At 43.6% G+C, this 12,679-nt stretch overlaps 2 protein-coding genes across 4 annotated transcripts in view; one reads left to right on the top strand and one right to left on the bottom strand.

Moving 5' to 3' along the window:
* Positions 1-2,119, bottom strand: part of LOC134948508 (ceramide kinase-like) — a 225,073-nt gene extending 222,954 nt beyond the window's left edge. Inside the window, exon 1 of the mRNA XM_063936522.1 lies at positions 2,032-2,119. The gene's annotated coding sequence lies outside the window, so the exon portion shown is untranslated. The remainder of the gene's footprint in view (positions 1-2,031) is intronic.
* Positions 1-12,679, top strand: part of FAM3A (FAM3 metabolism regulating signaling molecule A) — an 80,516-nt gene that overhangs the window by 24,874 nt on the left and 42,963 nt on the right. For 2 of the 3 annotated variants that reach the window (XM_063936524.1, XM_063936523.1), the window contains exons 2-4: positions 4,421-4,497; positions 5,302-5,412; positions 5,938-5,961. In XM_063936524.1, the coding sequence (XP_063792594.1) occupies positions 4,485-4,497; positions 5,302-5,412; positions 5,938-5,961 (148 nt within the window). In that variant the 5' untranslated portion in view covers positions 4,421-4,484. The remainder of the gene's footprint in view (positions 1-4,420; positions 4,498-5,301; positions 5,413-5,937; positions 5,962-12,679) is intronic. The other variant, XM_063936525.1, reaches the window with a different exon arrangement.

Here is a 12,679-nt window from a genome sequence, read left to right as displayed (position 1 = left end):
GTGTATGGGGATGACTAAATGTGTTCCCTGTGCGCAAAGATCTACAAGTCACACATCCTAAACAACGGTAACGGCCTTTACGCTAACTGAAGAAGTGTGTCGTCCTGAAGCTTTCATTTTAGATATATCTAATTTTACCACTTGGTCTCTGATATTCCTTCCCCTGGTGAAACAGGGGAGTAGTCTAGAACCTCTCAATGCGGGCAACTCAATATCTGTGGCTACAATAGGCCACCATTCTTTGGCCTTTTTGACAGTGTGAGAAGATTTTTTGGTAAATCTATTTACCCAAGGGATAGCATTATTGGGTAAATGGTTTTTCTTTGATGGTAGGTGACAAAAGTTGTTCACGTGAAATAGAAAGCACTCTGGGGTAGATTTATTAAGCTCGGTGAAGTGATAAAGTGGAAGGTGATAAAGGACCAGCCAATCAGATCCTAACTGACATGTCACAGGCTGGGTTTGAAAAATGACAGTTAGGAGCTGACTGGCTGGTGCTTTATCACCTTCCAATTTATCACTTCACCGAGCTTAATAAATCTGCCCCTCTATTCATAGAGACAGTAAGTTCATTAAATCATATCCCCTATCTATAAATTTATCTTGCATGACCAACAAGGATTTTTTTGCACCTTTCCTCATCTGAGGTGATGGTCTAACTTGAAAAATTGCGAAAAACGGTAATCCCTTTTGCAGCGAGAGAGGGTGAAAGCTTTTACACACACAGTAATTACTCACAGCCGACACTCTATCGGGTCTATTCAATGGCAGTCGGAATTGCCGTCAAGTCGGAAAGACGGCAGTTTTTGACTTTCAGGATTCGACCTATTCAGTGGTGCTGCCGTTTTTCCAACTTGTCAGAAAACATGTGGATCAGCAGATTAGCCGTGGATCCATGTGTTTTGTCGAATTTGCGGCTAATCCGACAGGTTTTTGGCCCATTTTCGACAATGTCAATCAGACTTTGTTTGCCATTGTCGAAAACGGGCAAAACCAGACTGATTTGCCCGCAAATTGAATACTGCACTGTCGGATCATCGTAGGAGAGGATCCAACATGCATTGAATAGACCCTTACGTGTAAAATAAGCATCCAGCTCCCGTGCCTGACCAGTAGATTAAATACAGAGTTCCAGAAAATGAATGACACTTGAAGTTTATTGTAAAGTAGGGGGGAAAAAAATAGTATTTTATAAATCTCCGTTTCGGAGCTCCCATGCCGTCAGAACCATTCAAAAATAAATGGTCCTGATAAAGGGGTGGGAGTACCAAAATGTTGTTTTGTGAAATTTAAGGGTTTTTTTTTTTGTTTTTTTTTACCGCCTTTACACAAAAAAAAAAGTGACAATCATTTACTGAAACTCTATCCATCTATCTATTATATAGATATGTAATACACACATATATGCCACAACATATATAAAAATATTTTATATATATTATAAAATGTATCCGAAAATATAAATTGAGATAATGGAAATGGAAAAAAAATGTTGACCTTATATAAATATACACATACATTAACAGGCATGTAACAGTATAACACAGATGTAATGGAGTGTCAGAGGGAATTAACAGTAGCTGTCAGCAGGGTATCCGGACTATAGATCCACACTAAAAAGGTCTACAGTCAAGTGGTCTACCACTAATGGTAGACATGCATTAGGTCGACGGGGGCAAAAGATCGACATGACAATGGTCGACACACATATGGTAGACAACATTTTTTTTTTTTTTTTTTAAACTTTTCATACTTTACCATCCACGTGGACTACGATTGGGAATAGTAACCTGTGCCAAGTGCAGTGGTAGCAGAGCGAGGCACCGTGCCCAAAGTTCGCTCGCCATGCGGGGGGACGCAGTACACTATAATGGGCTTGTTTGTGGTAGAAAAGTGACACAACACCCCCCAAAAAAAAAAAGTGTTTACTTTTTTTATTGTGTCGACCTAATGCATGTCTGCCATTATTGACTGTAGACCTTTTTAGCGTAGATCTAAAAATCCATACCTGTCAGCAGACACTATACTAACTTTTGGGAAAAGCCCGTAGAAATATCACCGCAATAGCCTATCTGAGAGAACTGTCAGAGGCAGGCTGTCTGTGCAAACGTTGTGAGGTAAATGCTAGTACTGTCCACGAACAATAAAGATTTATTGTCAAAATGACAAAGATAAGAGTCAACGAAGAATGCACAGTTTCCACACATCGCCAGGCCGGGGGAGGCGTTCCGGGTCTGCGCAGTTAGGAGCCAAAGACTGCCCACAGAGGCAATCATACATTGCCTCCATCCACCATCACACATTGAGGACAGCGGGGAAGCGGTAAGCGGCGGTCACTACAAACGGCGTAAGCACGCCGTTCATACATTGCAGGGATCCGGGAACAGCAGGCTTCGTGTGTTACCCAAAGTGCAATTTTATACGTCTGCCCCATTGTATTTATATCTCTAAGTCCCAATGGGCGGGCGGCTCATCTGTTATAGATAAGAGGCAACTGGTTTGTCCAGTTGAGTGTTCATCAGCAATTGTCAGTGAGTGTGTTAATACCCAGTCCCATTCTATAATTGTTTGTTCCTGGATGTAAATGACTATGGTGCATCCTGGCACTGTATAAATGTTGTTAATACTGCACCTATTATGTACTGATAAAGAACCGGTGGCTAGTCACCCACCAAGCACGCTATAGAGGGGTTCAGTATGATTTACCGACGGACACAATACTGACGGTCATAATCCTACAGTCAAAATACCGACATTCATTATCATACCTCCCAACATGGCCCTCTCCAGGAGGGACACAATGCTCTGCTTCTGGATTTTTCTCTTAATTTATGATTGTCGGCATCTGTTTTAAACAGGTTTATGGATAAGAAAGATGTTTCACTACAGGTGCCGGCAATCATACATTAAGAGGGAAGTCCAGGAGCAGAGCATTCTGTCCCTCCTGGAGAGGGTCATGTTGGGAGGTATGCATTATGCCAACATATTCAAAATGCCGACATAGTCAGAATACAGACATTTGAAATGCTGACATATCAAAATGCCGACATTATTTTTTCTGGCTTTTTGTGTCAATGTCGACATAGTGTACCGCGTCCCCTCGTGAAGCACGATGCCTCGCTGCGCTCGGCACACTATTATATTCCCTCTCCATGTCCACTGGGAAGGTAGAGTATGAGCAAGTCTGTTTTAGGGCAATGATTCCTTAAAAACGCATGTCTGCATTTTGACAGGCTGGCATTTTAAATGCTGGTATTCTGACTATGTCTGCATTTTGAAAACGTTGGCATAATGTCTGTATTTTGACCATGTCGGTATTGGCTGTCGGGATTATGACCGTTAGTAATTCAACTCCTACCCCTATAGAGACTGGTTTCCAGTACTGATAGTGATGTGTCCTCTGCCTTCCTGCAGCAGCTGTGCCACTGTGTTCTCCTATTTATTCTGTTTTATTAGCATTTACTTGTATAGCATCAGCACATTCTGTTGAGTGTTGCAATTGGGAACAAAACAGTACTAGCTGAAGTCTGGGGGAAACAGGCATTTTAGGGATCCAGACTCATTGATATCCGCCTGATTTAATAATCCATTACTGTACAATATGGTTCTCTTAGAACCACTTCTACACCATGTTATTTTACAGAGGAGGAAGATGATGATGATAATAATGTTATTTATATAGCACTGTCCTCCCATTGGGACTCGAAGGGAGCGATCAGATTTTTGGTTTTTTTTTTTTTTTGTGGGGGGAGGTGTGTGGTCTGATTGGGTGCCCATTACTTGATACGCGACCGAAAAGACGGGGTTAAACCGGAATAGCAGCTAATCCCGTCTAAAATCCTGGTTAGGAAACCCAATCCACTGACTTTTCGCATATTTCTGCTGGCCACCTCAGAAGTCATTACACGTTGGAATATTTTATGCTAAATTTTGTGCGAATTTCAAAGATTTTAATGATTAAATGATAGGAAGCCAATCCGTATAATTGAACATAATTTGGGATGAGTGCCTTATTGACTGATATTATTTTTCTAATATGTTTGATTCTAGTTTTATCTATCAGTACAACGAAATTGTACACTATAATGATTAAGTGCTTACTCGGAAGTGGTTTGCGTAGTAAAGACGTATGAGGGGTGTGGTGGGAGATGACAATGGCCAAAGGCATATGATGCTGCGGCCTATTACTTGACCACCATCCTGGGCCCATAATAGCTGTAATCCACCACTGCTGTCCATTGACCTTAATTTGGTGACTCCGTTTTATTTGATTTTTATTTTTTTTCTCCTTTGCAACCTAAACCTCCCACAGATTAATCTGATAGATGTTCTATATGGAAACACTACGGCTTTAGCAGCCAGGTTATATCTTATATTATTGTAGATGCTTACTCTTAACCCTTCTCTTTTTATTGTGTAGGGACGGCTAGAAGTGGGAGAAAGCCCAGTATACCAGGACAGTAGTTGTGCCTTCTAGCTGCATTATGCGCTTAGCAGGTAAGCTTGCCAACCTTGACGGTACGTTACTTTGCATATATTGTTTCATTGGCCAATTGCAGCACTCTCGCCGTAATTGGAGAAGGAATACTGCATGCCTGTGGGAAGAGCTCCAGAGGTACTGCTCCTGATTGTCCATCGCACACAGGGCCGCTTTCCAGTGGCATTCAATACATAGAAGGCCATGGTTCAGATGCCATAGTCCCATAGTGCCATCTTCACCTACTGCGCTTATGACACTGTCAAGTATGCTCATAGGGGGTCATTCAGACCCGATTGCTGCGGCGCCGGCGCATGCCAGACAGCCGATGGCTGTCTTAGTCCTGCGATCGCCTCTGTCTGATTGACACGCAGAGGCGGTCACTGGGCGGGAGGGAGTGGGCTGGCGGCGTTTGGCCACCGTTCAGGGGGGCGCAGTCCGGGCAACGCAGGCGTGGGGGGAGCGGGGCGCGGCAGCTGCGTGACGTCACACGCAGCCGCTGCGATCCAAGCAGCGACGAGTAGCTACGCTGGCTGGGAGCTACTCCTGAAGTACAAAAGCCGATGCTTTTGTACTTGTGCGGTGGGGTCGGCTCTGACGTGCGGGGTGGACTAGCCCTCTGCTGGGCGTCCTCCCGCATGTCCGGGAAGCGGATCGTTGATGTGCTGAATTTAGCACATCTACAATCAGGTCTGAATCACCCCCATAGTTTCACCCCAATGTTTTGCATTTGCACCATGGATGTAGCGCTCGCCTCTAGGTTGCCCATGAAAAGCATTGCTGACTTAGCGAGCACTTTATTTGGCCTGTCCCTTTCTCGGCAGGTCCTGTGCGTATCATTGTGGTTATCCTCACGGTGGGTCTGACATGGATATTGGCTGGAATTATGCTGGGAACGCAGAACGGCTTCCCTCGGGTACAGCAAATTCTGGGTGGTAAGTAACTCGTTGTGAATGTTGCGTTGGACTCCTTTGTGTTCTGTTGTGTAATATTTGGAACCTGATCATTTAGTACACAGTTTCTCAAACTCTGTCCTCAGGACCCCACACGGTGCATGTTTTCCAGGTCTCCTCACAGAATCACAGGTGAAATAATTAGCTTCACCTGTGGGCCTTTTAAAATGTGTCATTGAGTAATGAATACACCTGTGCACCTGCTGGGTTACCTGCAAAACATGCACTGTGTGGAATGCTGAGGACCGAGTTTGAGAACCTGTGATTTAGTATATCCTTTGTGAAAATGACCCCCCCCCCCCTTTTCCTTCCCCCACAGTACCTGTGATATGTCAGTCTTTGCTCTGTAAGTAAAGGAGGAATTCTACAATAACATAATTGGCACATCCATGTTCCCCCTGAATGTGTCTGTCCCATGTGTCTCCTTAATGTATATAGCTGGGTGATTTAGCTGGATATTTTTCTTCATATTTGCCATGTTGTCTTAATTCTACTCATTGTCCACAGGTTCCGATGTGAGCAGTACCGCCGGTGAGTATCTGCACCAGGGTCTCCAACTAAACTTCAACACTCCGCTACTTAAAATCCTGGATACCGTCTATAGCAGCAATTCCCAAATGCGGTCCTGAAGGCACCCTAACTGTGCTGAGCCATGGATAGCTTTAAAACCTGGACTGTCAGGGTGCCTTAAGGACCACGTTTGGGAACCTCTCGGCTATACATTTATCAGCGCTCAAGTGATGCGTCTGAACACACGCACAGCACACTGCAAATAGAGCAGAGATCGGGGTTCTTGATCCCCAATGCATGCACGCAATCTCTGTTCACACTGTATCAGTGGCTAATGTCCAACCAGGCCAGGGATAAGCTCCCAGTATAATGGATATTGGCATCTTGTGTTGTAGGAGCAGCAAAGCTGCTCTGGTATAAAGCACTGAATACATGCTCTGTTTTCAGTGCACTCTGCATGTGGCCGGAGCATGTAAAGTGCACTTGAGGTGATAGGTTAATGAGCCTTACAGTTTTATGTATGATTGACGTAAATGGGTCAGTTGGTGGAACACTGCTTGGCCTGGGGTGAAGCGTCTGCATGGTGATGTGTAGATTACAAACATCTTAGTAAGAAGGTATGCTCTGCTAACTAAGGCTGCTTCAAAAAGAGCAATAAGTACTGTCCCAAAGTGCTCCTTTATTTCAGCAATTGCACCTCATGCTCACCAGTTACAGGGGTCATGGCCATTTTCCGGTCTTTGCTTTTTTTTTTTTTTTTAGGGGGTAGGGAAACTCCAATCTGCACCTAATTATACCCTTCCACCTGAAAAGGGGCTTTTTTTCTCCAGCAGGGTCCACAGATTATCCACAGGATAACATTGGGATATGATGAAGCGACAGCGGATTTGCACCAATCGGTCAAAGCTTTTCGGCCTCCCAGCATGCAACGGGCCCGTCCATATATCCCCGCCTCCTGGCTCAGACAAATCAGTTTTTTGTTTGGTGCGGCAGGAGCCAGACCATGGTCGGAGGGATGCTGGTTTTTAGCAGCCCTAAGCTTTCTTATTTATTTTTATAGTCTTACTATTTTTTCTTGAGTGATCTTTCCAAAAAGCGTCTTATACGTACCTTAGAAAGAGTCGCTCCAACAACTATCCACCGGGTCGCGACCACGCTTACCCACGAGTACAGTGCTGTTTCGGCGGGCGTCTGTGTCGGATATACTACCAGGACCAGCAGACGTTACCAGGCTGTGGCCGGAGCACGGGGAGAAGGTAAGGCATCGGTTCCGCTTAGAAGGGGAATACGGACACAGTCGCACTGTTTTGGGAGGAGACTACCAAACAGTCGCTGACGCGGCTGCCACCTCAGGTGCACCAGCGCTAGGCCTTAGGGATCAGAGGCTCCAGGAATAGTATGAGGCCGTGATCCCTAGGGTTGATGTCAGCAGTGTGGAGTCAGACGCTCTCCTGGTCACCCCTCCCCCCAGTTCATAACCAGTTTCCTCCGTGTCTCCCGCCATGAACTGTTTCCCACTTCCGTCTCAGACGCTGTACACGAATGGGACCCAGTCGCAGCATAGGCGTCTGTGTGACTGGTGCGTCTGTGTTCACTATAGGTTCATGGAGCAGCACTGTACACTAGTAGCGTCTGGATCCACTCAGCGTTTGCTAACGTATTGATCGGCCTTGGAAGCGAGGTGAGTCTCCCTGTATCCCACTCTACTGAGTACGGGTAATACAGCACTAAGTCTCTATCTACCTTTTTGAGTACAAATAGTTAGATAAGTGCATATGAGTCTGTATAGTATTACTGTGGTTTCTTTCGCTATGCGTCTGAATACAGTAGATCTGTAAAAACATGATTCAGTAATATGTTCTCCTACATACTTGAAATGTAGTTGTAGTTGATGATGTGCTCATATTGCTTATTATACTAATGTTTAACATGTGACTGACTGCTAGTGTGATTGCTGACTTTACTATATATTCTGTCAGTTTTTTCCTATTCCGATCCTCAATGCTGGTGCATGGGTAGGGTCGGATTGTTGGTCACTTTAAAAAGCTAAAAGTGATTACAGTCACAAATTGTGTAGTACGTTGTGGAAGTATTGATTATTTATCATGTCTAAGAGCGGCAAATGTGAGGAAGATTCACTCACAGCAACACCAACACTCATATTATGTTTGTCTTGCAAAGCTGTGTTAACCTCTCAGGATCTGGTTCAGGATGGTTTGTGTGCAAATTGTTTTAGTTTTCACCAGGGTCTCTTGAAAAATACAAGGCAGATTCAGGTGCAGGTTGATCCACCTTGGGCTATGTTTGCACAGACATTATCCAGTATAGCTGAACGGATAATTCCTCAAACTCCTGTACTAGGGATAGGTTACACTAGTAACCCTTACATGCAGCTTCCCACCTGCGGTTTATCACTTCCAGCAGCAGCCTCTTAAAAGAAACAGGCTGTTAATCCCCAGTGGTAAGTAAATCTTCTTCCTCACAGGCTACACATGTTTCAGATGAGGATTCATCGGAGGATGAAAGCTCAAAAAAATCTGCTTCGGCATACGAAGAGGAGGAGGATGTCTCAGCTCAGTGGATATAGCTGAGTTAAAGCAATGAAAGCCATTCTTAACTTAGAGGATTCAGCAGAGCCTGTGTTAAAAACCAAGGTACCTGTATTTAAATGTCCCAAAACAGTTAAGACTGAGTTTCCAGGGTCAGATCAGCTGACGGAAATCATGGAAGAGGCTTGGGCTACACCCAATAAGTTTAGAATTCCTAAGAAATGGAATTCCAATTATCCTCTTCCAGCTGAGGATTGTTTAAAAAGGGAGGCGGCTCCTAAAGTAGACACACCTGTGATTCGAGTAGTGCAAAAATCTACATTACCTTTGCCTTCAACATCATTAAATGATGTCACGGATAGTAGAGTGGATGGTTTTTTAAAAACCATTTTTTCCCTGTCTGGGGGCAGTCGTAAGGCCAACCATGGCTTCAGCTTGGATGGCAATGGCAGTGGCTGCTTGGGCTGATGCATTGGAGAAGGATTTTTCAATAGCATCTAGAGAGCAAAAATCCCATATAGCACATATAAAACAGGCTGCTATGTTCTTGGAAGAAGCAGCACTGGATTTGGGTACTATTGCTTCCAGGGCATCAGCTTCAACTATTGCTGCTCGCAGAGCAGTTTGGCTATGTATATGGAGAGCTGATTCAGAATCAAAGAAGGTTTTGGAATCTTTGCCTTTTTCTGGAGTTCTTCTCTTTGGTAAAGAATTGACAGATATTTTGGAGTCAGAAGCAGACTCCAAGAAGGTAAAGTTTCCTTCCACATACAATTTCAAACCTAAAGTTCCGGCTTTTCGTCCCTTTCAGTCTCAAGGAAAAGCTAAAGGAAAAAGTGATGGCAGGCAGTCCCAATACAACAAGTCTGGTAAGACTAAAAAGCATTGGGTTACCAGACGACCGGGTGGTAAAACAGAATCTTTAATGACTCACTTACTTCAGGCATGGTTCCCAAAGACTGGTGTACAGTGGAAGTAGTGCCAATCTTCAAAAAGGGAAGTAAAGCTTTAATGGTATTAATAGTGAGCGTGAAGGATCCTCATATATCAAAATCTCTAAATATTATAGCTGAAATTACAGATATAGTGGACATCCAGGAATAATATCTGAAGGTACTGTGAAATGCAATAACCTTCAACTGGAGAATAAATGATATTCATTCATACCCACCTACAGTATATTCTCAGCCTCTATATTATGGAAGTGATCCTATGAGGTATTCTTGAGGAGTAGGTGGTCAGTTTTGTGCTAGGATATTGTGAAGACTGACAAATCAAGGTAGATTTCAACATATCAAAAATTAAGTCAGATTTTGACAATACTTTGATGCAAGTTAAGTGATCGAATGGTGGAAACATTCTGACAATTATATCGAATTAACAGTGTTTTATATATTAAGAGTCACACGTGGACACGCCTTTTAATCCTTTGTTAACATCTTTATTATTCTCGCATATTTGTTTGTCTGATTTTAACTCTTATGTTTCACTGCAGTTTGGGATAACACAATATATATCCTATTTTAATTGTATTACATTAAAGGCTATATTTTATGATGAACTATTCCTTCCTTCCTAGTGTGTCAACAATACAGGATCTCCCCCTCCCCCCCCTTTTTTATTCTTCCTCTAATCTTTGTGATATTCTTTTTGGTAAAGCATTGACAGATATTTAAGAATCAGAAGCAGACACCAAGAAGGTAAAGTTTCTTTCCACATACAATTTCAAACCTAAAGTTCCAACCTTTCGGTCTCAAGGAAAAGCTAAAGGAAAAAGTGATGGCAGGCAGTCCGGTAAGACTAAAAAGCATTGGGCTACCAGGGGACCGGGTGGTAAAACAGAATCTTTAATGACTCTCTTACTTCAGGCATGGTTCCCAAAGACTGGCGTATAGCGGAAGTAGTGCCAATCTTAAAAAAGGGAAGTAAAGCAGAACCAGGCAATTATAGACCAGTTAGTCTTATAGCGGGGAAAGTCCTAGTAAGCATTCTGAGGGATAGTGTACAGAAGATCCTCAAAGCCAAAAAGATTATTAGGAACCAACACGGATTTGTGAAGGATAGATCTTGTCAAACAAACTTACTAGGCTTTTATGAAACAGTTAGTGCGAACCTAGATCAGGGTAAGGCAGTGGATGTAATCTTTTTAGACTTTGCTAAAGCCTTCGATACAGTGCCACACATGAGACTTATCTATAAGTTACATGAACTAGGGCTAGGGAGCACAATATGCACTTGGGTTAGTAACTGGTTAGATAATAGTGAGCAGCGCGTTGTGGTAAATGGAACTTTTTCAAATTGGACTGAAGTACCAAGTGGGGTGCCACAGGGGTCTGTTCTTGGACCGCTATTGTTCAACATTTTCATTAAAGATCTAGCAGAAGGTCTAGAGAGAATGGTGTCAATTTTTGCAGACAATACATAGTTTTGGAAAAAACAATGGTTCCCTAATGCACACTGAGTGAATAATATTCCTACATAATAGTCAGATAATACGGAGATCTTGGTTGCGTATATCTGCAGATATAGGGTTAAGCCCCCAGGCCGATCGACAAGGCCTCTCCGTCACTGGGGGTCCCTAATATTAGGTATGGGTCCGGGGTGCAGGACCCCATAATGTCGGCACAGGCCGGCCACCCCAGGTCAGCACACAGGTGAAAGTTAATAGGGTTAATAAGAAGCACAGAAGTGCTATGTGAGTGGTGTGATTAAAATAATACAAAAATATATACAAAGTGATAGGGAAACTCATAAGTGTTAATAAAGTGTTAGGGTGTGCCGACCTGAAGCAGCCCAGCGATACCGACACAGGGGCCACCACACCCCGCACCCACCCCATAAATAATTCCAAATATGTCTGGGTTGAATTCCCAGTGTAAGGCCACATGGTAATGGCTCCTACAGCATCTGAGAGCCAGCTTACCTGGGGATACCCCTGACTTCCCCCTATGGCAGTCTAGAGTCAGCAATCCCTCCTAATGCTGACCCGTTCATGCCTCTCAATACAATGCAAAAAAATGGTGAACTGCTCAATCAGATAGTGATGTCACTCAGGTGCTAAAAGGGAGGGGTAATTCTGTGAAGGAAAAAACAATGGTTCCCTAATGCACACTGAGTGAATAATATTCCTACATAATAGTCAGATAATACGGAGATCTTGGTTGCGTATATCTGCAGATATAGGGTTAAGCCCCCAGGCCGATCGACAAGGCCTCTCCGTCACTGGGGGTCCCTAATATTAGGTATGGGTCCGGGGTGCAGGACCCCATAATGTCGGCACAGGCCGGCCACCCCAGGTCAGCACACAGGTGAAAGTTAATAGGGTTAATAAGAAGCACAGAAGTGCTATGTGAGTGGTGTGATTAAAATAATACAAAAATATATACAAAGTGATAGGGAAACTCATAAGTGTTAATAAAGTGTTAGGGTGTGCCGACCTGAAGCAGCCCAGCGATACCGACACAGGGGCCACCACACCCCGCACCCAATACATAGTTTTGTAAGGTTATAAATTCGGAGGGAGATGCTGAGTCTCTCCAGAACGATCTATTTAAACTGGGCGGCAAAATGGAGAATGAGGTTTAATACAGACAAGTGTAAGGTAATGCACCTCGGTAGCAAGAACAAAAATTACACCTACATACTTAATTGGTGATTTTAGGGGACTCTGTACTGGAAAAAGATTTAGGTGTTCATATAGAAAACAAACTTAGCAGCAGCACCTAATGCAGGATAGCGGCAACAAAGCAAACAAAGTACTAGCTTGCATAAAGAGGGGTATTGATGCAAGGGATGAGAGTGTTATACTCCCATTATATAAAGCCCTAGTGAGGCCCCATCTGGAATACTGCGCACAATTTTGGGCACCCTACTACAAAAAGGATATCCTGGAACTAGAAAAGGTTCAGAGGCGGGCGACCAAACTAATTAGTGGGATAGAGACGATGGAATACCAGGAAAGACTTACAAGGCTTGACATGTTCACACTAGAAAAGAGGAGATTAAGAGGGGACATGATCAACATTTATAAATATTTAAGGGGACAATACACAGAGCTTTTGGGGGATCTGTTTTTGTTAAGACCAGCACAGAAAACACGTGGACACCCACTTAGGTTAGAGGAGAGGAGATGCCGCACACAGAGGCGGAAAGGTTTTTTTTTACAGTAAGAATTATACGAGTTTGGAATT

This window comes from Pseudophryne corroboree, chromosome 8, assembly GCF_028390025.1.
Source record: "Pseudophryne corroboree isolate aPseCor3 chromosome 8, aPseCor3.hap2, whole genome shotgun sequence".
NCBI lineage: Eukaryota > Metazoa > Chordata > Amphibia > Anura > Myobatrachidae > Pseudophryne > Pseudophryne corroboree.
Note: the sequence above shows the minus strand (reverse complement) of the source record. Positions and strands in the feature narration are given on the sequence as shown.